Here is a 27,753-nt window from a genome sequence, read left to right as displayed (position 1 = left end):
TTTATGGTCTGTTTGGGAATCTGGATTTTATTTGAAAATCTGGATTTTATCAAATAACATGTTTTGAAATTCGGATTTCGATGTCATTTGATATCTAGACATTCAAATATTAGTAGAAATCAAGAATTTAAAATGACAACTCAAAATTTGTCATTTGAAATCCACAATTTGAAATGAAATGTATGTTTACATACGGCTTTTTATAGAATTAGTAAACTTCTCAAAATTTGTCATTTGAAATCCACAATTTGAAATGAAATGTATGTTTACAAACGGCTTTTTATAGAATTAGTAAACTTTTCAGGTGTTCTCTTAAAATAATACTCCCTTCGTCCCCTTGAATAATATACATGTGAAATGGGCACGGAGACTAAGAAAAGTGTATAAAGTAGTATGAACTAATGAGAAAGAGAAAGAAAAGTGGGTATAGTAGTGGGACCCATTAATTTTTAATATATAAAAGAGAGATAGTGGGGTAAAAAGTAGTGTGAAAAGGAAAGAAAAGTGAAAAAGTGATGGGACCTATTAACTAATTTGGGAAAAATTTGAAATGTATAGAATTAAGTGGGACATCTCAAAAAGAAAGTGTATAGAATTAAATGGGACGGAGGGAGTAATAAACTTTTCAGATGTGCACGTACGTAATCTGGTCCGACCGTAAATGTGGTATTATTTATTTATTTATAAATAAAATATGTGAACGTGTGCATAATTAAAGAAAAAAATGAGAAGTTAAAAAAAGGAGATTTTTTTTTTGAGAAGTAAAAAAAAGGAGATTTTTTTTGAAAAATAAATAAAAAAGAATGACCACAAGAGTGTAAGCCCCGTTCGGTTAATCCATTTAATGGACCACGTGAATGACTGTGTTATCGACCAATTTGACTTGAGAGAAATCTGAAGGCTCCACACTTGTCTCAGCCCAAACCCAAGGTTTTAAATTTCATCATCAAGCTGTACCTGTTTCCAGGCCTGCATCTCTGCAGATCAGGGCCCGGGGACTTTCCTGGGCCGGACAAATAAATTGTCATAGCCCACTCACGTCAACTTGTGGTCGATGGGCCATGTAGTTGCATCTTTATATTATAAACATAAAAGTTTCCCCGTATGTTTTCGATGTGGGAGGACTGTGCTGAAATTTCAGTGCTCTTCTGCAACAATTCATCCAAAATGCCTGATTTGTTTAAAATGTGATACAAATATTATCCGATTCTAATAATAATAGTGATTGCACCCGTGATCTCATAAATTTTGTTATATCAGATTATCTGACAATGATGACATATCAGCGAAACCTCGAATATTAATAACAAAATGACAAAAATTGAACGTAAAATTTTAATATGAGATGAAAACGACACGGGTAATGACATGGGCGTGGATTCTCGGGAGGTTCATGAATCACAATTTCTTACAGTAATATTAAACGGAAGCATATGCAGATTTTCAAGTGGTTCATCCCGGAAATACGGTACATACAGTACTATATTTTGAAACTTCCGGATTTGATCCCTCTAATTATTTTTCTGTTTCTCGAATCAAATTTAAAAATACGATTAATCATTATAATTTTGTTAAGAAGCAAGTTAACATGGTTGCGTATAATCTAATTCGCATACCTGGTATGCTACATAGCTTCATGATTCATTATCTCTTCCATCATGTGTGTTAGAGACACTTTTGTCGGATGTTTGATTTTAATAGAAATCTTTTTTTTTAAAAAAAAATACTTATAATTTTTTTAAATAATATGTTATATAATAAATTAAATTATTATCTCAAATATTGTTATAAGTGTTATAAAAAATCTAATTTTTATTCACTTAATATCATCCAATTAATTTCTAATCATCACTTCCTATTATCCTGATCCCTGATCTTTACAACCAAATAACCGGTTACATTAGGAAATTTTTAGTGTCACATGTGGTGAAATACTTTCAAATACATGACACACTTGTGAACATGCAACCCATTAGTAATTAAATATCGCCATCTTTGTTAATTACAGGTTAATCTATTCTTAACCAAGATCCGAACGCAAACCAGTATTCCTTAACAAAGGTCAAATTCTCTATTGACACATAAAACCCCGCAACCACGTTGAATAAAAGTCCACAATCTGGAAACCAAACACAGGTCAACAAGGTCTTTCACACACGAGCGCTTTCTCGATGGTTCCACACGCTTAGCAACGTCATACATGAGGTGTCTGAACATCAACTACCAGATTTACCACTATATATAACACGTTGTCACATACAAACGAGGTATAAACAGATATTAAAGATTTGAATCTTCTCTAGCTCATCAAGAATATTTTCTAAACTATTTTGTTTGTGATCAAGAATTTTATTTAAAGAAAGATGTGGATTTTTGGATTAAGTGGGAAATCTGGGTTTTCAGCTCGTTCTACTGCAGAGCAGGTCACGAAAGGTGTTGATGGAACTGGGCTTGTAGCAATTGTTACAGGTATTTCTGCGTTTCTTGGTTCTTGGGTTGCTCTGATTTGTGGATTTTTGTTGATCATATCTTATTTTTCTCGTAGAGCACAATCTTCTGTAATGATATATTTTTCGTAGAGCAGGGTGTGAGGAAGGTAAAATATGTTTTCGTAAAATAGAGTTAGGGAAGGGTAAGGTGGAGGAGATGGTAGTTAAGGATGAAATGAACTCAACAGTGTTTGCTTTCACTTGCCATACTTCTAGATCTAGTAATACGGATTTCTGTCGTGTACTTGTGAACATGCACTAACGACCACTTTTATGTAGTTGGTGAAGTTCGATTGATTAAATGCACAAAAATATCCGTCAATAAAAATCCTTTGCCTAAACAAAAAGTAGTTGTTAATACGTAGAAAGACCTTGGTTAAGACCCCTAGTAATATACTTGCTATGAATTTTTTTAATAATTATAAGCTGATGAAGGTTTTATCTGTATCTTATAGTTAGTTCTCTTGAAGTTGGTGTTTCTTCTTTTGTATAATAGATGCATTGAAACAAAACTGGTTAGGTTTTTTTTACATTACCAGAACCTAGTGGATATTCCAGCTATGACTTGCCTTAGTTTGGTTTTTCGACCCTTTTTTAATGAGGAATCGGAAGCCTTTGAATTGCTAGCCAGTCTCCTTGGACCAAGACCAAGCTATGGATTGCTAGGCCAGACCTTGTTGGCTTTCTTCGTGCTACTTTTTTGATCCAGTTATATTTGTAATTTGTCTGAGTCGAGCAAGTTCCGGTAGAAGGATAGTCTTCTTATTGATGCTTATCTTGAGGTTTGATGTATGAGTATGGCATCATAAAAATCTTATATTGCTGAGCCAAGTATAATTAACTCTGTTTAAGGAGTGACAAGTGCTTAATTAGATTCCTATACAATTTCAGGAGCGACAAATGGTATTGGATTAGAGACGACGCGTGTTCTTGCCTTGAGGGGCGTCCATGTCATCATGGGAGTGAGGAACGTTAAAGCTGGTGAGAAAGTTAAAGGAGAAATTCTCCAGAAACATCCGGGTTCCAAAATTGATGTCATGGAGATAGATCTCAACTCACAAGCATCCATAAGAAAATTCGCTGCTGACTTCATAGCCACCGGTCTCCCCCTGAACATACTCATGTAAGATTAGTAATTGAATTACAATACTGCTGTACGTTTTCATTTTTTCGGTCTTCACAAACAAATATGCCCTGGGAGATTACGATAGCTGAACATGCTGTTTGTTGTTGACAGAAACAATGCGGGGATTATGGCACCTCCATTCACACTCTCCAAAGATAACATTGAACAACAATTTGCTGTTAATCATTTGGGTCCATTTCTTTTGACAAATCTTTTGTTGGACACAATGAAGAAAACAGCAAACGAGTGTGGTAAAGAAGGAAGGATTGTTAACGTAGCATCAGAGCTTCACCGGTATGGGTACAAAGAAGGGATTCGTTTTGACAAAATCAATGACAAAGCCAGGTACGTATTAATTATACACTCCTATAGTTTTATGTAATCATGACTAAGAAGACTGCCCTCAGTTACAGTCTGCGAAGATTATAATAGTCAAGCATTTAACGTTTTTCTGATTTTGTTCATATTTTCAGTTACAATCCCAATAGTGCATATGGACAGTCCAAGCTCTGCAACATATTACACTGTGTTGAGCTCACGAGGCGCCTAAAGGTAATCATTGATGTTTATTTTATCTGACAATTTTTAGTTCATTTCGGGATGTACCTCATTGAGCCTGAAACAGATACTTGTAGTGTGTATGCTTGGAAATTTTGCATAATACAGATTTTTTGTAGTATAATAGTCTTTTATTGCCAACTAAAGCAGATCAAGTTATTGTCACGGTCGTTTAAATTCAATGCACTAATATTATTCCATTTGCTAAATCATCAATAGGAGGAAGGAGCAAATGTTACCGCAAATTCACTTCATCCTGGAGTTATTGCCACTAATATTGCACAAAACAGCAGCCTTCTTGGCTGTAAGTACTCGAGCCCCAAAACTCTACTGTATCCCCCTCTTCTAAATTTACCATACTTAACACTAAGGCAGACACTTACATTAATGCTGATGAATTGCAGGTATATTCGGCTGTGCACAAATCTTTTTGAAAAACGTTCCCCAGGGCGCTGCAACCACCTGCTTTTTAGCATTGAGTCCGAAAGTAAATGGTGTAAGTGGCGAATATTTCATGGACAGCAACAAAGCTAAAGCTAGCTCGATGGCCAGAGATCCAGAACTCGCGAAGAAACTATGGGACTTCAGCTTGACCTTCACAGAGAACAAATAATCTTTTACTCTGTTGTGTGCAAAGATGTCCTATACCTACTAGTGAAACTTTTAAGATTTTTTTGTTCCTGGTGTGCATTTGTAGTTCTGATGTATGGTAGCCTTGTTTTTGAGAGATGTGTTGTTACTTGTTACATCTAATATGTAATTTAGAACAAGTTAAATTTATTTTATGGTGAGTTTGGAAATGAAGTGAATTATTTTATGTGTATCTTGCCTCCAATTGAACCGATCCTTCATCTGACAATTTTGTTCAATTTAATCGGTTCGTAAAATTAAATTGTCCGGGGACAAATATACTAAAATCTTGTTGGATAAATGAATCTCATTGAATGAATAATTTTTTTGGGTCTCAATTTTAGATAAAATTCCATTCTACCCTCCATATCAGGATAGCAAATAGTTTGTAATTTGTATGTGACTTGGACTCAATAAATTTATTTGAGCCCATTTTCGGGAGATGCATAAAAAATGTAACATATGAACATAATTTTCTACTCTAGACACAGATTTTCGGACAGTTCATCCAAAAAAAAAGATGACCCAAAAAAAAGACGACACATGAACATAATTTTGAAATACGACATAAATGTTTATACGAGACAAAAGACGGGTGCAAAAACAGATTTCTCCGAATAGAAACCAGCGAAATGATTTTATTTAATTAAGTATAATTCAGCCGATCACCATTTATCACATTGCATAACAAGCTCTCACATGCTATTGATGCATTTTAGAGGATTCACGTCTCAGTGAGTGAAAGCAACACGGGTTTATCAGATAAAATAGACCCGCTAGCGAAATCTCAATGAAACTAATCTGCTTCAAAAGATGTCTGTCTAATGGTGATCGTTCACTATCAACTGGAATACAAATTTTTCACGATAGATCGACTTCAATAAGCGGAATTTCGGGAAATTAGTCTTGAAATAACAACATATCTTATTATGAGACGGATGAATATATAAAAATACTTTGTGCCACTAACAATTTAGCTAAGAATTTTGTATCATCCGCAAACACATGAGATGTTTGTAGTTTTGTACATTAAGTACCTCTATATATAACACACATACAAACGAGTTAGAAACAGATTAAGAATATTTTGTATCAAATTATATTTCTTTACACTTTTTGTGATCAAGAATCTTAATAGAAGAGAGATGTGGATATTTGGATTAAATGGCAACTTTGGATTTTCAGCTCGTTCCACTGCAGAGCAAGTTACAAAAGGTGTTGATGGAACTGGCCTTGTTGCCATTGTTACAGGTAATTTTGCCTCTTTTTTTTTTAAGTAATCTCGATATACGAAAGCAGGGTCTGGGAAGGGTAAGATGAATAAGACAACCATAACTAAACAGTCCTAAACCATGTTGGCATTCTTCGTGTTACTTTGTTGATTCGGTTATACTTTGTTTGAGGCAAACAAGTTTTGGTAGGATAATCTTCGTATTGATGCTTATTTTGAGTCCTGAAATTTGATGAATGGCATCATGGCAGTCCTCTATTGCCTGATTAGTAACTAACTCTATAATTTCAGTGAGAACTGAGAAGTGTTTAATTGAATTAGTACACAATTTCAGGAGCAACAAATGGAATTGGTAAAGAGACAACGCGTGTTCTTGCCTTGCGGGGTGTTCATGTCATCTTGGGAGTGAGAAATGTTAAAGCCGGTGAAAAGGTTAAAGAAGAGATGCTTCAGAAACATCCTGGTTCTGAAATTGATGTCATGGAGATAGATCTCAGTTCACAAGCATCGATAAGAAAATTTGCTGCTGAATTTATAGCCACCGGTCTTCCCCTGAACATCCTCATGTAAGATTAGTGATTGAATTACATAACTAGTCTATGTTTTCATTTTTGCAGTCTTTACTAACAAGTATGCCCTGGGAGATTATGATATCTGAACATGCTGTTTGTTGCTGACAGAAACAACGCGGGGATGATGTCACCTCCATTCACACTCTCCAAGGACAACATTGAACAACAATTTGCTGTTAACCATCTGGGACCATTTCTTCTGACAAATCTTTTGCTGGACACTATGAAAAAAACAGCACGCGACTGTGGTAAAGAAGGAAGGGTTGTCAACGTGGCATCAGAGCTTCACCGGTATGGTTACAAAGAAGGGATTATTTTTGACAAAATCAATGACAAAACCAGGCACGTATTTTACTTCAAGTCTGTCAGTCTCTGAGGATTATACTAGTTCAAGCATTTAACATTTTCTTAGAGCTTGATCGTGTTTCCAGTTACAAGCCCGTTATTGCATATGGACAGTCCAAACTCTGCAACATATTACACTGTGTTGAGCTTACCAGGCGCCTAAAGGTAATCATCGATGTGCATAAATAGCTAACATTTTTTCTTACAATTTTTTAGTTCATTTGCCAGAACTTCAATCCTTTTCTTTTGCATAAGTTATTGTCATAGTGGTTTAAATTCAATACAATAATGTTATAATTCCATTTTGCTAAACCATCATTAGGAGGAAGGAGCAAATGTTACTGCAAATTCACTTCATCCTGGAGTCATCGCAACTAACATCTCACAAAACAGCAGCCTTCTTGCTTGTAAGTACTCGACCTCTAAACTTTATTGGAATCTACTCCCTCCGTCCCTAAATACATGTCCATTTTGACTTTTGACTAGTCAAATTGACTATACTTTTATTGAAATTTACATCTACAATACAATTGAAAAATATAATAAAAATTATATTATTAGAAAGTATATTTAGTCAATTTTAATATGCAATTTTCATTTTAAAAATCATGAATAGATAATTTGTAATCTTTAGTCAAAAATTGGTCAATTTGACTGGGACGGAGAGAGTACTACTCTTGATGCTAACAAACCAAACGTACCCAGTATATCCCGCTTACACGAGGGTCTGGGGAGCAGGGACGGAGCCACACTGGGGGCAGTGGGGGTACTTGCCCCCAGTAGCTCGTGAATGGTTTACTAGTTCTATTATGTAAAATTAATGAAGTATGGCTTTGCCCCCTTGGTTTAGATGTGTGTCTTTTCTGGATGTGGTTCAAGTTCGACTCCTCCCAGCTTCATTTGAACATTTGTTGCCCAGTCTTGTGTCTCAGCCTCTTCAGTCCTAATATTTGCTTGTATGATTTTTTTTTTTTTTGGTGTGTTTTTTGCCCCCACATAACCAAATTCCTAGATCCGTCCCTGCTGGGGAGGGTAACACTTGATGTTAACATACTTATGTTAATGCTGATAAATTGCAGGTGTATTAGGTTGTGCAAATATCTTCATGAAAAACGTCCCGCAGGGTGCTGCAACTACCTGCTATGTAGCACTGAGTCCAAAAGTGAATGGTCTAAGCGGCGAATATTTCATGGACAGCAACAAAGCTAAAGCTAGTTCAATGGCTAGAGATCCGGAACTGGCCAAGAAACTGTGGGAGTTCAGCTTGACATTCACAGAGAAGAATTGATCTTTTGTCCATTGTGTGCAGAGATGTCAGACTCATATATGATCTACCTGGTGTTAAAGTTTCAAGATTTTCTTGTTCCTGGTGTGCATGTGTAGTTCTCATATAGGACTCGAGCCTTGTTTTTAAGCTTGTCTTAGTTAGAGCTTGGAAATAAAATAATTGTTGTCTATATAATTTTTTTAAAAATGTATTTATATTTCTGAGCTCATCTTAACTTTAATAAGATTCATATTCTCGACATAAAAAATGATGGTTATAGAAGTATCTTATGATTAAAAAAAACATATTTCATCTTGGTCAAAGAAATAAAATCATTATGATAAAAATAATATTACTTTAAAAATATGATGATAAAACTTTTCATCCACGTCTTAAATCAAATAAATAGATTTATTTATGAGATAAAATCATTTACATGATAAATTCTTTTCTTAGATTTAAAATTATTATAAAATATTGTAAATGTATATATTATTTTTCTGAAGCTAAAATTCAAATAAATACAACAATTTGTCTCAAAATTTAAATTTTATAGGAAGAAAAAATTAATAAAATAGATATTCTTAACACTGGACTAATATCTTTTTCTTATTTACCCCAAAGAAATTCATAATATGCCTAATTTTCTTTCACTAAGACAATATTCTACTATTTTTAGGTTTTAACAAATTAACAAAAATAATCATCACTATTTTTGATTTCGACCGTAATAATCTAAAAAGGACTGTGATGAAAATCAACGCTTTTGGCTAGATGAAAAAACAGTATATCGACACAAATATTTAAGTATTTAACTGTAGAATTAAAATCAACTTTTTTGAGAGCAAATTAAAATTAACTTTAAAAGTTTTTATTAAAAACAATATACGATCAAAATTTTGATTTACAAATAAAATTAACAAAAATACTTACGGTGGAGACTGGCGGCACGAATATTTGCACCTTTCGTGAATCTCAAAAATCATATTCATCCCAATTGGAGCCCTTCTGACACTGTTTTGACCCGACCCGTAAACCATTTCTTGAAATTCTTGCTTAAGGTATGATTATTAGATACAAAGTTGGGTTTTCATTAATGTGAAGTTGAAATGTTTTTTAGGTTCAATTCCTTGTGTAGAACAAGAAAAGTTCTTGTAAATTGCTGTAAGGTTAGTATTGAATGCTGTGAAAGTAGTTTGATTAGCCCTTTTCACTGTGAGGGTGTTTGTGCTTATTTTTCAACAAATTCATGGAGAAATTCTTGTGAAAGTTCTCGTTTTGATGCTAATGTGTGTGCCCAATTGGTTGATAAGGATGATTTTGATGGTGGGGGAGATGGGTCTGTTGAAGTTGAGAACTTGGGTGGTAGAGGAGGTAAAGATTTGATCATAAAAGGTTGCGGAAATTTCGGGTTTGAGGGTGATGATGGTTTGGGTGAGGATTCTGAAGATGGAGGGGAAGAGGATGATGATGGTACAGATAATGATAATGATGAGGAGTTCAGGGTGTTGAATTTGTATGATCGGAATAGGAAAGAAAGGGGTGATATTAATAGAGTTGAAGTTAGGGAAGATGAATTGAGGAACCCTTTGGTGAAGGAAATATGTAGACTGATTGATCGTAGGTCGGATTGGACCCCAAAATTTGAAGGTGAGTTAAGGCATTTGTTAAGGAGTTTGAAGCCTCAGCAAGTTTGTGCCGTTCTACGTGCTCAGGCTGATGAACGGGTGGCTTTGAAGTTCTTTTATTGGGCTGATAGACAGTGGCGGTATAGGCATGATCCTATTGTGTATTATGCAATGCTTGAGGTTCTTAGTAAGACTAAGCTTTGTCAGGGTGCAAAACGGGTTCTTCGGCTTATGACACGAAGAAGGATTGTGCGTAGACCGGAAGCTTTTGGTTATGTGATGGTTTCTTTCAGCCGGGCTGGTAATATTAGGAAAGCAATGCAGGTGTTGACATTTATGCAAAAAGAAGGTGTTGAACCTGATTTAGGTATATGTAACACCGCAATTTATGTTTTGGTGAAGGGGAAAAGGATGGACAAGGCACTGAGGTTCTTGGAGCGCATGCAGTTGGTAGGTATTACGCCTAGTGTCGTGACTTACAATTGCTTGATTAAGGGTTATTGTGACATGGATCGTACTGAAGATGCAATAGGGCTCATCTCTGAAATGGCTTCAAAGGGTTGCTCCCCGGATAAAGTTAGTTACTATACTGTGATGGGGATCCTTTGCAAGGATAAAAGAATCGAAAAAGTGAAGGGATTGTTGGAGAAAATGACGAGGGAAAATAATCTGTTACGTGACCAGGTGACGTACAACACTCTTATCCATGCGCTAACCAAGCATGGGTATGGAGATGAAGCTATAAGTTTCTTAAGAGAAGCTGAAGCTGAAGGGTTTTGCATAGATAAGGTTGGTTATAGTGCGATTGTTCACTCGTTCTGTCAGGCAGGAAATATGGAAAGAGCTAAAGAAGTTGTCAATGAAATGTTCACAAAAGGTTGCATCCCTGATGTAGTCACTTATACTGCTGTGATAAACGGGTTTTGTCATATAGGAAAGGTGGATCAAGCTAAACAGTTAATTCAACAAATGCACAGGCATGGTTGCAAGCCCAATACTGTATCTTATACTGCACTGTTGAATGGGCTTTGTCGGAATGGCAATACATCTGAGGCAAGAGAGATGATGAACATGAGTGAGGAGGAGTGGTGGACCCCCAATGCCATTACGTATAGTGTTGTGTTGCATGGATTCCGGAGGGAAGGAAAGTTGTCTGAGGCCTGTGAGGTAGTTCGTGAAATGATTGGAAAGGGATTTTATCCAACTCCTGTTGAAATTAATTTGTTGATTCAGGCTCTTTGTCAACAAGGAAGAGCAGATCTCGCAAAGTTGTTCATGGATGAGTGTTTAAAGAAAGGATGTGCTGTTAATGTGGTGAATTTCACAAGTGTTATTCACGGGTTCTGTCAAAAGGATGACCTAGATGACGCCCTGTCAGCATTTGATGATATTTATTTAAGTAATAAGCACCCTGATGCAATCACATATACAACCATTATTGATGCATTAGGAAAGAGAGGTAGAATAGAGGAGGCAACTGAAATGGCAAATAAAATGCTCCATCAAGGTTTGCTTCCTACTCCGGTTACATACAGGACTGTGATCCACCGATTTTGCCAGCATGGCAGGGTGGATGATCTATTGAAACTGATTGAGAAAATGCTATCAAGGCAAGCATGCAAAACAGCATATAGCCAGATTGTTGATAAACTTTGCACCTTTGGAAACCTTGATGAGGCTTATAAGCTATTGGGAAAAGTTTTGAGGACAGCTTCAGTGGTTGATGCAAAGTCCTGTCATTTGCTTATCGAAAGTTATCTGAAGAAAGGGAATGCATTAGCATCCTATAAAGTGGCCTGTCGAATGTTTGGTCGCAATCTAGTTCCTGATTTAAAGTTGTGTGAAAGGGTGTGCAAAAGATTGATGTCAGATGGAAAAGTGAAAGAGGCTGATAATCTTATGCTATGTTTTGTTGAGCGTGGAAGGATGTCACCAGAGCGTATGCAGGATCTGCAACTGTAGAGAGAGTATCTAAGTTTGAGTTCATCAATACAAGGGAGCATTACATTGGAAATTTCCTCTACTAAAATTTTGTCAAGACTTACAGCGAAGTACAGGTACTCCTGGAGAATTTCGATATTTTAGAATATGTTGTTGCACACTACTTTACTCTTTACTATTGATATTTAAGCTTCTAAGGATATCGCTTGTTTAACTTCATCACAAAATTTTGCCATTGGTTTATTTGACAGTTCAGACTATGCCAAAATTTCAGTTCCTATAGTTGGAGGTTCTTTTTTCCCATTAGAAATCCGATGTAAGTTATATATTTTTTTTTTGTGATCTAGTACTGACTATGTAGATTCACCATTTTGATTGAATGTACTTATGTACATTTCTTGCTAATATTAATGGTGCCACAAGAAATCCTGACAGTGTACCTATTACTTAAGAAATATCTGTGCTGTGACTGGCCATGGTGTCATATGCTTTATCTATTAAGAAATTGCATATATGGATTACAGACATTGCTACTCATCTAGTTGAACGCTCTACATAAATTGGAATCAAATGACAAAGAGATGTGTTACTATTGTTTAGATCAGATGTGTTATTCTGTTTTCTTTCATCTCTGAGAAATTTGACAAGTATTAAGCATAATCATGATAGCTTACCGATGCTGCTTTTAATCTTTATATATACTAAAAAAAAAAAAAAACTGCAGCAATGTCTGAACTATAGCTTCACGAATATAAAATGAACCATTACAAAGACTACTAAATTTTTTGTTTCCTTTTGCAAACTCGTAATTAGGAAAACATTTAAAACACTGCCTTAATAACGGCAATATACAATAGCTCATCAAATCGATTCCTTATAGTATAACTATCGTTAAATATGAATATATCCAAAAGGTCTACTTTCCCACTGTATATCTTGTAAATCAAAGTGCTGTTTATAATTGTTCTCAGGGTTTTATGACTTAAATATGTTTTAGTTTGTACCGGTTATTATTATTTTGTTTTCTGAACATAGTATGGCAACTTTTGTCCAACCATGTGATAGATCATTGGCAAGTTAAAGGAAGCCATATGGTCACTGTAAACACTATTTCCAAATTTGTAGAAAGAGTCTATTTTGTGTGATCTAGTCTCGAATTTGCAAAGGTCTTTACCAAGTAGGGTATTATACTGTTGCAAAACTGTATCTCAAAAAACGGCAAAGTTTGTCTACTTGATGTTATTCAGTATAAGCAGTTTTATATGTTAAAAACTTGGTATGCCAATCTTAATAGCAAATTTCAGTATGTGCACTTAAAAAAAGATATGTAACAGAATCACCATAGGAAGTTACGTCTCCAGAAGTGTTTTACTAAATAATTAGTGAATTCAGTGTTTATTATAATATTTTAAGAATAATATTTTACTACCAGATCAATTTTTTCATCAAAGTACAGTAGTTATGTACTCAATAATATTACTCAACTGCTATGCGTGCATTATTAACTAAGTTGGACAAGCTGAGGGTACAATGTGATTAAACAACTTTTATATCAAATATTTGATATGCGTAGTAAAAATTAATAAAATTATCAGATATATATAATTTGGTCAGATATGGCTGGCTGAGTTGATAGAGATTTTCTGGAAAGATTAACGGACGATCAAATATCTTTGTAGCATACTCTGAATGAGCTTTCAGGATGCTTAATGGTAAAGTTGTCTAACCTTCTTTATTAATATAGCATAGACTATTTATTTATTATATATTAAGTGTTGATACTATATATACCAAGACATGTAAAATCATGTTTGTTACATAAATTGTTGTTTCTTTTCTGTTCATTTGCTAAATTTAGGTGGAAGGAGAAAATTTAACTGCAAATTAAATTCGTCTTGAAGTTGTCACCAAAATTGTACAGAACAGGGGACTTCTTGGTTGTAAGTACACAAACCTCTTAATTTAATGTTCAAATTGCCTTATTTTGAGCACTAAACTAAAATCAACTGTCCTATTATGTACTAAACTTATATTGTTATTGTTATTTTCTTGTTGATGAATTTGCAGGTACATCTGTTTGTGGATAATTTTTAATAAATTCGTAGCTTAATGGAGTTGATGGTAGAAAAAATTGGTAGCAACAAAGCCAAAGCTAGTTTGATAGCTACATTAGCTAGAGATCCAGAAACTTGGTAGCAACAAAGCAAAAGCTAGTTTGATAAAATTATGGGAGAGATGTATTTCGATCTTTTAGTGTTTTTCTTTATACATAACTTAAGGCCGGAATCTTGGTTATGTATATGTTCTCCATCTTTTTGTTTGTGTTTGCTTTTCCTTTTGTTATACTTAATACAACAGACCAGAGTTTTTGCCAGGAGCATGCACCTTTGAAAATCATCTGGTCAGTTCACCAACACATTAAGATATCTTCATAATGAACACACTTTTATGTCCTTCATGCTTGACTCTTTAATTTCCTAGGACTAACTTTTCATATGAGGAGAAGCAGTCATGCAGGAACTGTCACAACTCACAAGTTATGCATGAACTACCAGGTACAGGTAACTTTGTAATCATTTAATATGCGTAGAATACATTGTGATGTTGTAATGTTGCATGTGTATTTGTGCTGCAAATTAAGAGATTCATATTATCCTCAAATCCCGGGAATTTAAAGCTGGTCAGGTCAGTTTCCAAGGTAGAAGTCTTTGCAAGCAACTGCGGAAAATATATGGTAACTGAAACTTTCTTATTTTTTTCTGTCAGGGGGAACTGAAGCCTTTTACTTATTCTCAGCCAAATGCAGTTGGAGGGTCTTCAGTCAGATGTGATAAATGACCCCTTCATGTGGGGGGTTCCCACACATACATGAGCCCTGAAATTACGCCGGTCATAGCAAGAAATCAAAATTTTGAGTTTTCAAAGAGCATTTAGGATAGGTTGTGTTACTTGCTAACTGCTTTTTAGTGTAAAAATATATGATACCCATACCCCTCCCGTCTGGTTTGACTCTGTATTACTTTTACGATAAAAATATGTGATTGATATTTTAATTTATTTTTTAAAAAATAATGATTTTAAGAATTGTGTGTCATTTTTCTTCAAAAAAAAAGAATTGTGTGTCATTGTCAACCGATCTATTTCAAAATAGAGGGATTAAGATTTTAGAAAATATGAGGTGTATATGGTGTTTGTTTCTGTTTTTAGAAAATGATTTTGGGCAAATATATAATGATTGAACAGTTTTTAAGAATAGTAAATATGAAAATGTTGGATGGTGTTTGATATCTTTCACGTGTTTTTTTTGTTGACAATTTAGGGTTATATGTCTTACAAAGATGTCGCGGAATAACATAGGGGTTATCCAATCGTGCTCTCCGTGTTTTGTTTTTAGTAATGAACACTTTCATGTTTTCTATTTTATATGTTCAAAAACTTTTTTTTAGTTATTAATTATTTGAATTTTTTTTTTTTTTTTTAAACTGGATTCAGAGATGGGAATCGGTTTTTGAGTTGTGAAGTCACTCGTATTCCAAGAAACTTAAAAATCAGAAAAAAAATGATAAACAATACCTAACATTTTCTATGTTTCTCTTTCATAATATTTAAATTATTCAATATAAATAACTTAGATTTTCAAAGTTTTTACCAAATTAACCAAAATCCGTGAATTAATCACAAATATATTTCATTTTGTAATATTCATATTATATATGTGTTAAATATATGTATAATCATAGGATAATACTATCTTAATTTCATTATCTCTTTGTCCATTCCTCATCTTCCTTGTGAATTTCATTGTCGTTTGTCACTCAAATTTTCTTTATTCCATTTATGGAAGTTTCTTTATTTTCGGCATTCTATTTCTCAAGTCTAACTCATTTCATTCTCGATGTGTTTCTTATTCCCTTGGTATTCATTGATATCAACTATCAATTAGGTCGTGTTATTCTTTCTTTACAATTTTATTTATAAACTCTTTATCATATCGTGTACTAATCAACAAAAAGATTTAGTTAAGGTCTAAAAGATGTATTACTATACATTTGAAGGTTTAAGGATGCAAATGAATTTTATTGTTTTTCGCTTCTTTTTTTTGAGAAAATAATTATTTATTTTTAATTGAGTTTTGACCGAAATAGATATTCCAATTAGATAGAATGAAAATTATTTCAATGTTATGTTCGAGATTTTTCGATATTCGATTATCACATGCTTCGCCATATTTAGTAACACATTTAAAGATTAGGTTCGGTCTTCCATCAAGGAATCATAGAATACGAGCCTCTAACAGGGGTGTATTGAATTGGGATTTTAAAACATTTTTTTGCATTCATGAAATCTGAGTGTATTCGATTGGGATTGTTTGAAATCTATTATAATCTTGAGGTATTCAATTGGGATTTTAAATTATGCTACAAAATCTGGTGTTATTCAATTGAGATTTTAAATTATGTTTTAAAATCCGATGGTATTCAATTGTGATTGTTTAAAATCCATTAAAATCTGATGGTATTCAAATGCTGATGGATTTTTTTTTCATTTCATAAAATGATGGATTTTGTGGCATTATTCAGTGTATTTTAAGTTTTTTGAAATCCCACCAAAATCAATGAGATTTTGAAGCATTGTAACTAAATCCTATCAACTCTACAACATTTTATCAAAAATCCGCATAAAATCAAAATCTTATACAATCCATTAAAATCCATAGACTAAAGACAATCTATTAAAACCCCAATCGAATACACCCTGTAATTATTTCGAGTTACTTGTTTGATATTTACGATGACTTTAATGACCATTTTGATACCGTTTTCAGTTCAGTGACCAACTTGATACATTATGCCCAATTCAATCGTCTTATATTTTTGCTCAAAATCGTTGGTTTTAGTGCAAATATAGTGAATCAATACATGCACGAGTGCAGCTTTGTCTATGCAGGAATGGCGTGACTCCAGTTAGGTGGGCTGTTCTGTTTAACTTTTTCAAAACCGCAGGTGACATTTTAAAGAAATTTTCCTGCAAATTAAACCACAAAAATCTCGGTCGTGGTATTAGATTTTTGTTGTTCGTATATGGTCCCCGTTTAATATATCGTTGATAGATTTTTATAATTATTGTAAGATGAATATATGAAAACAGTTTTAGGCCATCGAAAGCAAAAATATGAAAATGTTTATCAAGTAAAACAATTTCAATCACCATAACAAAAGATAAATACTAACCATCCAAAAATTATTTTCATATTTTTCATAATGAGATTTATTATCATATTTTCTGTAAGCTTGTCATAAAAATTAGACACGAATTTAATCACTATTATTATATACTTTCTCCATTAAATTTCTCAAACTTAGTCCTTTTATCTTAAAAACAGAAAAATAACTTTTAGAAAATACATAATAAGAAGAGAGTGCAAAGAAAAAAAATCACAATGTTTTGAATTCATAACTAAAATATTATTCTCTTTTTGAATATAAAAAATAAATTTTCATAAAACGGTATCTGATTTTGTGTTGAAAAATATTTTTTAATAAAAATATAATTACAAAACTGTTCTTGTTTTACAAGAATATATGATAATATTGTTTCAAACTAAATATTGAAAATAAAGTCAACCAGCACCTTAATTTTGTTAATAAAACACAGAAAATAATATCAACCATCTCCGGAATAACGACTTTCATCTATTCCATTAACCAAATCAAAATCATTTAAATTATTGAAATATTTGTAAATATAAATACACATACACATATTTAAATTTATTTTCAAAAATTCGGTCGAAGTTACAAATGAGACTGCAACACTGGTTGAAAACAGTTTTTTTTTTTTTTTTTGAAAAAGGAAAATAATTCAATAATGAAAAGCCATACGGCATCTACAGATATAGTCGAAATTGAACAAACGAAGAATCGTATCGCCGTTAAGTCCTTCCTTCTTCAGTAGGCAACCAAGCGATTTTTTGAAGAGATTTGTACATGCTGTAATACTCCCAATGTTGTTTTGAGCAATCGACCATAAATGCATCACCATACAAATCTTTATCACTGAATCAGCATCATGAAAATCCCGCAGATCTGTAATCCCGGACATGATGAACACACAAAATCCTAACAAAAACCAAACTCTCACAAAAGGAGAGACCAAACAAAACCCAAATAAATTGGGAACTTATTGAAGAAAACAAGAGATTAACTAATAATAAGAAAAGAAGACAAGATTGGGCTTTCCACCGGTGAAAGCCGATGGAAGCCCCTCAGATAAAAGAGACGGCGGCTACTTCAAGGTGAGAGAAATTTAGGGTTTTGACTTTTGTGACTTTTGTGGTTGAAAACAGTTAATTTTGTGGAGTTGCTAACGAGGTTGTATTTATGATTATACTATATTTTTTTAATAAAAAAATTACAACTTGAATATTTAAAGACCGTAAATCATTTCGGTCCCTCCTACTTAAACATATGAGAAATAAAATTAAGTATTTTGTTCCGAATGTTCAACCAGTGTCTGAGAAGCTAACAAAGACGGAAGATGATAATTGATACAGACATTTCCCATGTCTACATATTCAACATCTAACCGTTACCCTTCTTGTTTAAGAAACGTCGGATACTCCGTTTTTTTATATGTCACGTTTGACTTGGCTATTTTAAGGTTGACCGAATAATAAAAATTATTATTTTTAATTAATTTATTTTTGTGAATTAAAATTTTATTTATATATTTTTATTCAAAAAAAATTCAAAAATAATATTTTAAACTATTTGGTCAAAGCACTTAAAAGTGTGTGCCAAAAAATCAAACGTCATATATTAATTACAGAAGGAGTATACAAGGCTCTCGATCTAAGATAAGATAATTATGTGCATATATTTAATTATAAATTCATATATAACGAATCATTTATTAAATAAATAAATCCTTTGATAATCTATTCAAATTACAATTTATTCTTATAAATATTTATAAAAATTATTTGAATCTGTTACATATCATGAACAATTCCAAAGTAAATTATGTTACTCCCTCCATCCCAAATTAGATGGCCCCGTTGACTTTGGGCACACAATTTAAGGTTCATTGACCGCATAGATACGTTACTTATTTTTAAAATTTTATTTTTGCAAATAAAAATTAAAATATGAAATTTTCATTTATAAAAGAAAAAATAAAAAAATAAATTTCGGAAGTATACGGTCAATGAACCTAAAGTTACGTGCACAAAGTCGGACATCTAATTTGGAATGAACCTAAAGTTACGTGCCCAAAGTCAACGGGGACATCTAATTTGGGATGGAGGTAGTATATCACATTTCTTCAAATAGTCCTGATATATCTGTTTCCCTATAATGCATTAAGAGTATTTAACTAGCTTAAAAAGAATAGAACAATCACACAAGTATCAAACAAACCAACAATTCTAATCACTGTCCTAAATTAATCAAGTCTCTAATTACACATAACCAATAAAACAAAATCAGAAGGAAAAAAAAAGGTTAGGAATTGGTAAACAACATTAAAGATCTGAAATGGAGAGGTTAATTAGCTGACAATTAGTCAACAACCTTAACCAGTCACATGTAATTAAACTAATTAAAACACTTGGGCAATCTCTTGTCTCTTTCCCAAATATAGCTAAGCCTATTGATAAATCAAACACTAGTGAATTAAATATATTCTGGGTTTTCTAATTTCTTGAAAAACCAGCTAAGGGGTTGTACTAGTTGTGCACTTCAATCATCTTCTAACCATATACACATCTATAAATATACCTACATCCTAACATGTATGTGTGTTTTCTTTCTTTTTCCAACTAATCCCATTTACTTCTTCCCCCCCTTCTTCAATGCTGGCTACAACTTTAGCACTCAACCCTTCTTTCCTGCCAAATTAGGTGGGAATATAACTTACAATATCTTTACCATTTCTTGTTTTGAGTACAATATCAATAATGTATGTGCATACTAGTATTTGTGGCGAAACTACTGAGTATTGAGTACGCACATTCGAGAATGGACCATGTCAGTACGAGAGTTTTGTGTACCGAATACTATTTACGGTTCTATACATGTACACTTGCATAAATTATAACGTAAATAAGGATACATCAAAAGTATGAATGTGTGATTATGAATAGTTATAAAAGTGGTTGCGGGAATCTTGCACACCAGGACAAGTGAAAATGTTACGGAAATAATGTATTATACATGTGTGCACATACATAATTTGTAACGTAAAATAAGGATACATCAAAAATGGTTGCGGGAATCTAGTATACCAGGTAAGATAAGGTTACGACTTTACATATGCATGGATGATTCTAGTATAATTAGTTGAAGTATTCATAATTTCAAAAGTTGTTGCGGGAATCTTGCGCGCCGAGACGCGTAAAATGTTACGGGAATCTTGTATAGTGGGGACGGGTGGAAATATTACTGGGAGAGGTGCAAGGAAGCTGATGTTCATACATGCATTGTAAAAATCTGGTAGTATAATTCTAGTATTAGTAATTATGGAAGTGGTTGTTTACAGTAATTAGTTAGATAGCAAACTAGCTCTCTTCCAACAACCTGTGTTGGCAATAAATAACTCTCCCTCTTAAAGCTCTTCATTAGGAAACACTGATCAGAAAAAATATACCACGCAGCTTCGTTGCTTGTTTTTCAACATAAAGTCGGCCCACCCATATTAATTAATAGCCTCCATTTCTACTTCTCCCTCCTTTATATACTCACTCTTTTCCTCTCTTGTTGATCCATCTTTCTTTCACTCATTGCAGCATTCCACATTGCTCTAAATTCTCACTTTTCTTCGAACAAATTTGGAGAAAGGTGGTTTTGATTCGATGGATGCATCAACGGTTATGATGGTGCTGGCGATGATCGCGGCCTATTTGATGTGGTTTAGGACAATGGTGAGGCCGTTGAAGGGACCGCGTGTCTGGCCTATAGTGGGAAGTCTTCCGGGATTGATTGAGAATTCGAATAAGATGCATGATTGGATTGCTGAGAATTTGCGCGCGTGTGGTGGCACGTACCAGACCTGCATAGCCGCGGTGCCCTTCTTGGCGCAGAAGCAGGGGCTTGTGACGGTCACGTGTGATCCGAAGAATTTGGAGCATATATTGAAGATTCGGTTTGATAATTATCCGAAGGGGCCGACTTGGCAAGGGGTTTTTCATGATTTGCTTGGTGAAGGGATTTTTAATTCTGACGGTGACACGTGGAAATTCCAGCGCAAGACTGCTGCGCTGGAATTTACCACCAGGACATTGCGACAGGCAATGGCCAGGTGGGTGAGCCGAGCCATTAAGAATAGGTTTTGTCCTATTCTTAAGACGGCTCAGCTTGAGGGCAAGCCGGTTGATTTACAAGACCTCTTGCTTCGGCTTACTTTTGATAATATATGTGGTTTGGCTTTTGGTAAAGACCCGGAGACTCTGTCTCCGGGCTTACCTGAGAATCGCTTTGCGTCGTCTTTTGATAGAGCCACGGAGGCCACGTTGCAGCGCTTTATATTGCCCGAGATGATCTGGAAGCTGAGGAGATGGCTCCGCCTTGGAATGGAAGTCAGTTTGAGTGAGAGCATTGGACATGTGGACAAGTACTTGACCAATGTCATCAATACACGTAAGCTTGAACTGATTAGTCAGCAAAATGGTGGCGGTGTTGTCCCACACGACGACCTGCTGTCGCGGTTCATGAAGAAAAAGGAGTCCTATACTGACCAATTCCTCCAGCACGTGGCACTCAACTTCATCCTAGCTGGGCGTGACACGTCATCTGTGGCGCTGAGCTGGTTTTTCTGGCTGGTGACAAAGAATCCGAGAGTAGAAGAAAAAATTCTGACAGAGATATGTGCTGTCCTGATGGACTCGCGTGGCAAGGATACATCCAAGTGGCTTGAGGATCCGTTAGTGTTTGAAGAAGTTGACAGATTGATATACCTCAAGGCAGCATTGTCAGAGACTCTAAGGCTATATCCCTCTGTCCCGGAGGACTCAAAGCATGTCGTCTCGGACGACATATTGCCTGATGGCACTGTTGTTCTAGCAGGATCATCAATCACATACTCAATCTACTCATCTGGCCGGATGAAGTACATATGGGGCGAAGACTGCCTTGAATTTCGACCAGAGAGATGGTTAACTGCAGACGAAACCAAATTTGAAACCAAAGACCAGTTTAAGTTTGTTTCTTTTAATGCAGGCCCAAGAATCTGTTTAGGCAAGGATCTGGCGTATCTGCAAATGAAGTCTATCGCAGCAGCACTACTTTTGCGCCATCGCCTGACAGTAACAGCTGGCCACCGCGTGGAACAGAAGATGTCACTGACATTGTTCCTGAAATACGGGCTCAAGGTCGATTTGCACCCTAGGGACTTGACTCCTATCGTAGCCAAGATCGGAGAAAACTATGCATGCATGGGCAACACACGCGATGAGGAGCTGGAATATGTCCAGCTCGTCGCTGAGGTTGCTTAAGATCATCCCTGAATATGCTCTCTTCTCCAAATATTCACAGAACTACTATATAATCTAAAATGTATTTACTTATATTTGTATATTTATAAAGTACAGTGACTGTGGCTCTGTTGATGATCTTCTTGTCAGACATGAGTTCCATTAATCATGGACCAGGAGCCATGTCTGTCAGAAGTAATCATCAACATCTCCTGTCATGTTTGAATATTTCTGCAGCATACAACTTCTCTGTGTACTACATAATTGTCATTTTCACAAGATTGTTTTTTCATGCAACTGGACAAATTTGACGGTAAAAAAAAAATGGGCCAACAGCAGAGTGATTATACTTAAATTTCATTTGTATTTTTCTCTTTGTAATATAATACAACTATTTCAACATTTTTTTCGAGAATTTTTTGTAATTTGAAGATAACGAGGGTAATACTGCATACATCATACATCGTCGTTTTTCACATACCTGCTAATGCGATCTATTGTCTTAGTCTCGACTATTTCTCAATCCCGGTCCCGCCACTGGTGTAATTACTACACTTGACAACGGAATTACACTGAACTAGTAAAATTTCTGCGCAAATATCACTATCATAATCTGGACACCTGTTCTAATTTTCTGGCATTCCCAGCTAGAAATGCTGTCTATTAATCAATTTCTGCAGTGTCTCTAATTTTGGCTGTCAATTTATTAGTATTTAGGTAACATGCACCATAAAGGTACCATCATATAGAAAGAGAGATTTTTCATTTTTGTTTCTGTGATAGAGATTACAGTCTGTGTAGACAAGACAATCCTGACCTATGACAAATTGACATGTAAGATTTCATCACAATTATTGAAATGGCATTTTAAAGGGAGTGTAAATAACTACATAATAAATGAAGTAACAAGAACCAAATTGTATAGACTATTTATGTTTTCTCCACCAAACATTCGGCTACTTAATGTTTATCATTATGTCAGATTTGTAAACCACTATCCGATCAACACTTTTAACAAACTGTGTCCTGTAATCTCTGTAGTCATATTCATGGTCTGTCGTTACACTACTGTAATCCTAATTGGGACGGTCCTGAGATTCACGAGGCCTTAGTCGAAATTGGCTTTCAGGGCCCTAATTCATATATGCGTCAGAATTTTTATTTTGAATATTCTGAAATTTAGGGGCCCTAAATTCTAAATTGTTTACTCGTTACTCGCTAAATTTCAGTTAAATAATATGTGTGAAATATTTGCTGTAGTGTAAATCCGACTTGCTAATAAGAGGTCAAGGTTCAAGTCTCCGTTAGTAGCAGACAATTATAAGACCAAGACTAAGAGCAGTGACTTTGAAGGGTAAACCTCAGAATGGATCTGATTCTGGTTAACTGTCTATTTCAAGGCCCTGGCATTTGTCAACTTTCAACGAAAGAAGAAAAAAGAGAAGAAAATCGATATTTCAAACATGCATCTGCTAACTGTTATCAACTTCAACATTTTTTTATCGTTTCAATTATGTTATTCCGACTCTTATATTTAGGTTGCGTACCCGTGTCTGATACTTGGACACTCGGACATGACATTTATTTTGTGTCGAATTTCTTGATTGAAATGTGGATACTTGGACCAACTAAGAGACCACATATGAGTTAAATATACAATGCAAAACAGGAAAAATAAATAAATAAAAGTAACAGATTGGATGAGAGAACCGGATGCATCTACTACGATCAGGGAGCTCATATGTGTATGAGTGCATTGGCGGATCTTATACAACAAACAAATTTGCGGCCGTTGGATGAATATCCAGCGACCAGGATGCGCTTTTAAAACGCTGAATAAAACCTCCCCAGCCAGAAACGTATGTGCTGCATAAAACCTCCCCAGCAATCATATGCCGGGGACCGGCACCCCACAGAAAACACCTACCTCATAATCAGTCACTTTTCAGTTGGGAGTTGTTGATTTTTCTATACTGAGATAAAATTTGGTCTGTTGCTGCAGTTGAAGGAAAGTGCAGCACTCTTCAGGCCAAAATTAATTGTTGCTGGTGCAAGCTTATGCTGGCTTGTACAACTATGAACACATGCATTAGGTAAATACGGAGGCAGAGCACATGGTTTCGAATATTTTTCGTCATTGTTATCTTGGCTTTTCAGAACCTATAAGTCACTTGTCATTTGCTTCACAACTTGTTCAGTCTTCTCAGCACCTGGTTTTTCATCTTCAATTATCGATACAGCTGAGATTGAAGTTTTAACATATCAGAACTAAATTAACATCTGAATGTCGTCGTATAGGCCATGTACGACTTTGAGCATAGAATCAACCGTGCTGTGTTTCCGCCTTCAAGGCGAGCCACACAATCAAACCATTGCTGGTATAGCAGTTGCACCGAAAGAGGTATAGTTTCTATATTTCCTCACCTTCTTCTTCTTAAAAAATGCGAAAAATCTTTTCATCTGCTTCTACTTTATACGGCATTGTATTTTTCACTATGTTGAATTTGCTGTTTCAACTTATTTCTGAGGTCTTTTTTGTAATCCAGACTTTGACAGATATGGGATATGAATTGGTATCTGGTGGAACTGAGAACCATTCAGTTCTGGTAAATCTAAAGAACAAGGTAAAAGAATAATTTTTTTTTTTTTTTGGTTGCATTTCTTATGACCTTATTCTAATTGATGAATTGGTGACTGTATACTGTATAGAGTTCTTCAGAGTATGTTTTTAATATTTGATTAATTTTTAATATAACAGATCATATCGTGTAACATACTTAGATACCACCTAAAAATGACTAAATGAAGTTGTTCCGACACAGATATTTTCTCAAAAAAAGTTATTACTACAAGGCAATTGGGAAAATGCATCAACATGTGTATTCTGTTATCACTACACTGTAAGTGTTCATATTCAAACACTTTTTTCTCAAAAGTGTGACATACGAGCACTTATGACATGGTAAAAGAGATATATGAAATATCTTCACTAGAGAAGATTATATTATGTTGTTTTAGCTACCTAGAATAACTTGTCCCAAATTTGTATGTTATTAAGAGCCGGCTTGGGAAAATGCATCAAAACTCGCATGTTATTAAGAGGCGCCTTGTCATTAAACACTACTCCATAAGTGCTTATATGCAATGCTTTTTCTCAGAAGTGTGGTGTAAGAGCACTTATGGCGTCGTGAATAAGATATATATACATCAATCGGCAGGAATATCTCAAGAAGATTATATTATGATACTTTAGCTACCTAGAATAACTTGTACAATGAAATGTACTTCTTAATCTCTGTGAACAAATTTTCTGCAGGGAATTGATGGGTCTAAAGTTGAAAAGGTCCTGGAATCTGTGGCCATTGCAGCCAATAAAAACACTGTTCCTGGTGATGTCTCTGCCATGGTGCCTGAGGCCATTCGAATGGGTAAACCTTTCTAATTTGACGGAGTATTCTTTTGCTGGAATTGTGAGTACCCATTTGTACGGAGGACTTATTAATTTTGTAATCTAGGAACACCTGCTCTGACTTCGAGGGGATTCTCTGAACCAGATTTTATAAATGCTGCGGTGCAATTGGCTTCAAGGATCAAGGCTAATACAAAAGGCAGATATAAGAGTCTGCAAATCTAGCAAATTTTTTGTTTTCACTTTCAGTAACGTTTTCATGCTCATGCGCCTATTATATCAGGACCAAAGTTAAAGGACTTCGTCAAAACAATAAAAGATGGAATATATCAATCTGAGATTACCAAATTAAAGCACGAAGTGGAGGAGTATGCCAAACAGTTTCTCACAGTCTGTAGGAAACTGTTTGGCATACTCCACGTCATGCTTTAATTTGGTGATCTCAGATTGATATATTTCATCTTTCATTGTTTTGACGAAGTCCTTCAACTTTGGTCGTGATATGATAGCCGCATGAGGAAGAAAACATTGCTGAAAGAGAAAACAAAATTTGCTAGATTTGCAGACTCTTATATCTACCTTTTGTATTAGCCTTGACCCTTAAAGCCAATTGCACCGCAGCATCAAAGAACTCAGCAACTTTTATAAAATCTGGTTCGAGAAGTCCCCTCAAAGTCAGAGCAGGTGTTCCTAGATTACAAAATTAATAAGTCCTCCGTAAAAATGGGTACTCACAATTCCAGCAAAAGAATACTCCATCAAATTAGAAAGGTTTACCCATTCGAATGCCCCCATGCACCATGGCAGAGACATCACCAGGAACAGTGTTTTTATTGGCTGCAATAGCCACAGATTCCAGGACCTTTTCAACTTTAGACTCATCAATTTCCTGCAGAAAGTTAGTTCACAGAGATTAAGAAGTACATTTCATTATACAAGTTATTCTAGGTAGCTAAAGTATCATAATATAATCTTCTTGAGATATTTCTGCCAATTGATATATATATCTTATTCACGACGCCATAAGTGCTCATACACCACACTTCTGAGAAAAAGCATTGCATATAAGCACTTATGGAGTAGTGTTTAATGACAAGGTGCCTCTTAATAACATGCGAGTTTTGATGCATTTTCCCAAGCTAGCTCTTGATAACATACAAATTTGGGACAAGTTATTCTAGGTAGCTAAAACAACATAATGTAATCTTCTCTAGTCAAGATATTTCATATATCTCTTTCACCATGTCATAAGTGCTCGTATGCCACACTTTTGAGAAAAAGTGTTGTATATGAACACTTACAGTGTAGTGATAACAGAATACACATGTTGATGCATTTTCCCAATTGCCTTGTAATAACTTTTTTTTTTAGAAAATATTCGTGTCGGAACAACTTCTTTTAGTCATTTTTATGTGGTATCTCAGTATGGTATACGATTTGATCTGTTATATTAAAAATTAATTACATATTGCTCCAAGCACATACTATATGGATGAGGAAAAAGTGCTCCGAAGAACTCTATGCAGTATACAGTCACCAATTCATCAATTAGCATAAGGTCATAAGCAATGAAGCAGAAAGGAAAATATATATTATTCTCTTACATTGTTCTTTAGATTTACCAGAGCTAAATGGTTCTCAGTTTCACCAGATACCAATTCATATCCCATTACTGAAAGAGAAAACAAAATTTGCTAGATTTGCAGACTCTTATATCTACCTTTTGAAAGCAAAATTAGAACTTACCTTACGCTTTTTGAGAGCAAAGTGTGAAATCAACCAACGGAGCTTGACAGTCTCCATCAAGCTTAATCATGAATCGTCAACCCAGCAGAACTCCTACAGATAATTAATTTTGCAGTACAGAAAAATGTGTATTATTTGCGGACGAGATAAAATGAACATGCTTCTCAATCTCGTAAGGTAAAAATTTCACCACTGAAATAGAAAAATGCAAAAGAGTAAACAGAAACTCTCTATAGCCATCATAAAAAGCATTCACAGAAATTACAAACATAGATTAAACATCTGAAATAATTTCTTAAGAGCTTAGATGCAGAAACATAGCAAAATGTCTCATATCAGAATG

General features: G+C 34.7%; 4 protein-coding genes and 1 long non-coding RNA gene across 11 annotated transcripts; all 5 read left to right on the top strand.

Annotated features, from left to right (window-relative positions):
- The first annotated feature begins 2,259 nt into the window (after window positions 1–2,259).
- Window positions 2,260–4,996, top strand: LOC108203958 (short-chain dehydrogenase TIC 32, chloroplastic). Its single transcript, XM_017373172.2, has 6 exons — window positions 2,260–2,469; window positions 3,381–3,612; window positions 3,727–3,960; window positions 4,089–4,167; window positions 4,393–4,477; window positions 4,578–4,996. The coding sequence occupies exons 1-6, from the start codon at window positions 2,364–2,366 to the stop codon at window positions 4,784–4,786; spliced, it is 945 nt and encodes a 314-aa protein (XP_017228661.1). The 5' UTR covers window positions 2,260–2,363; the 3' UTR covers window positions 4,787–4,996.
- An 879-nt stretch (window positions 4,997–5,875) lies between these two features.
- On the top strand, window positions 5,876–8,262 carry LOC108225028 (short-chain dehydrogenase TIC 32, chloroplastic). 4 transcript variants are annotated; one of them, XM_064086141.1, is made up of 6 exons: window positions 5,876–6,054; window positions 6,369–6,600; window positions 6,715–6,948; window positions 7,038–7,116; window positions 7,274–7,358; window positions 8,040–8,262. In XM_064086141.1, exons 1-6 carry the CDS (start codon window positions 5,949–5,951, stop codon window positions 8,237–8,239), a joined length of 936 nt encoding a protein of 311 aa, XP_063942211.1. In that variant the 5' UTR covers window positions 5,876–5,948; the 3' UTR covers window positions 8,240–8,262. The 4 variants fall into 4 exon arrangements, with proteins under 4 accessions (XP_063942211.1, XP_017255321.1, XP_063942209.1 ...); XM_017399832.2 differs by having other exon boundaries at window positions 8,031–8,262; XM_064086139.1 differs by having other exon boundaries at window positions 7,274–7,415.
- Window positions 8,263–9,149: 887 nt separating this feature from the next.
- Window positions 9,150–14,082, top strand: LOC108203931 (pentatricopeptide repeat-containing protein At5g41170, mitochondrial). Of its 4 annotated transcripts, none has more exons than XM_017373148.2 (5): window positions 9,150–11,903; window positions 12,044–12,103; window positions 13,402–13,499; window positions 13,646–13,727; window positions 13,855–14,082. In XM_017373148.2, the coding sequence occupies exon 1, from the start codon at window positions 9,328–9,330 to the stop codon at window positions 11,806–11,808; it is 2,481 nt and encodes an 826-aa protein (XP_017228637.1). In that variant the 5' UTR covers window positions 9,150–9,327; the 3' UTR covers window positions 11,809–11,903; window positions 12,044–12,103; window positions 13,402–13,499; window positions 13,646–13,727; window positions 13,855–14,082. The 4 variants fall into 4 exon arrangements, with proteins under 4 accessions (XP_017228637.1, XP_017228640.1, XP_017228624.1 ...); XM_017373151.2 differs by having other exon boundaries at window positions 13,383–13,499; XM_017373135.2 differs by having other exon boundaries at window positions 12,039–12,103.
- A 6,371-nt stretch (window positions 14,083–20,453) lies between these two features.
- Window positions 20,454–22,547, top strand: LOC108215276 (cytochrome P450 86A22). The gene has a single exon (XM_017387742.2). It carries the CDS (start codon window positions 20,639–20,641, stop codon window positions 22,274–22,276), a length of 1,638 nt encoding a protein of 545 aa, XP_017243231.1. The 5' UTR covers window positions 20,454–20,638; the 3' UTR covers window positions 22,277–22,547.
- A 1,417-nt stretch (window positions 22,548–23,964) lies between these two features.
- LOC108215353 (uncharacterized) lies at window positions 23,965–27,636 on the top strand. Its single transcript, XR_010288274.1, has 2 exons — window positions 23,965–24,656; window positions 24,802–27,636. It is a non-coding gene; the product is annotated as an uncharacterized LOC108215353 (long non-coding RNA).
- The last annotated feature ends 117 nt before the right edge of the window (window positions 27,637–27,753 follow it).

This window comes from Daucus carota, chromosome 1, assembly GCF_001625215.2.
Source record: "Daucus carota subsp. sativus chromosome 1, DH1 v3.0, whole genome shotgun sequence".
Classification (NCBI taxonomy): Eukaryota; Viridiplantae; Streptophyta; class Magnoliopsida; order Apiales; family Apiaceae; genus Daucus; species Daucus carota.
This window is presented reverse-complemented; position numbering and strand designations above follow the sequence as displayed.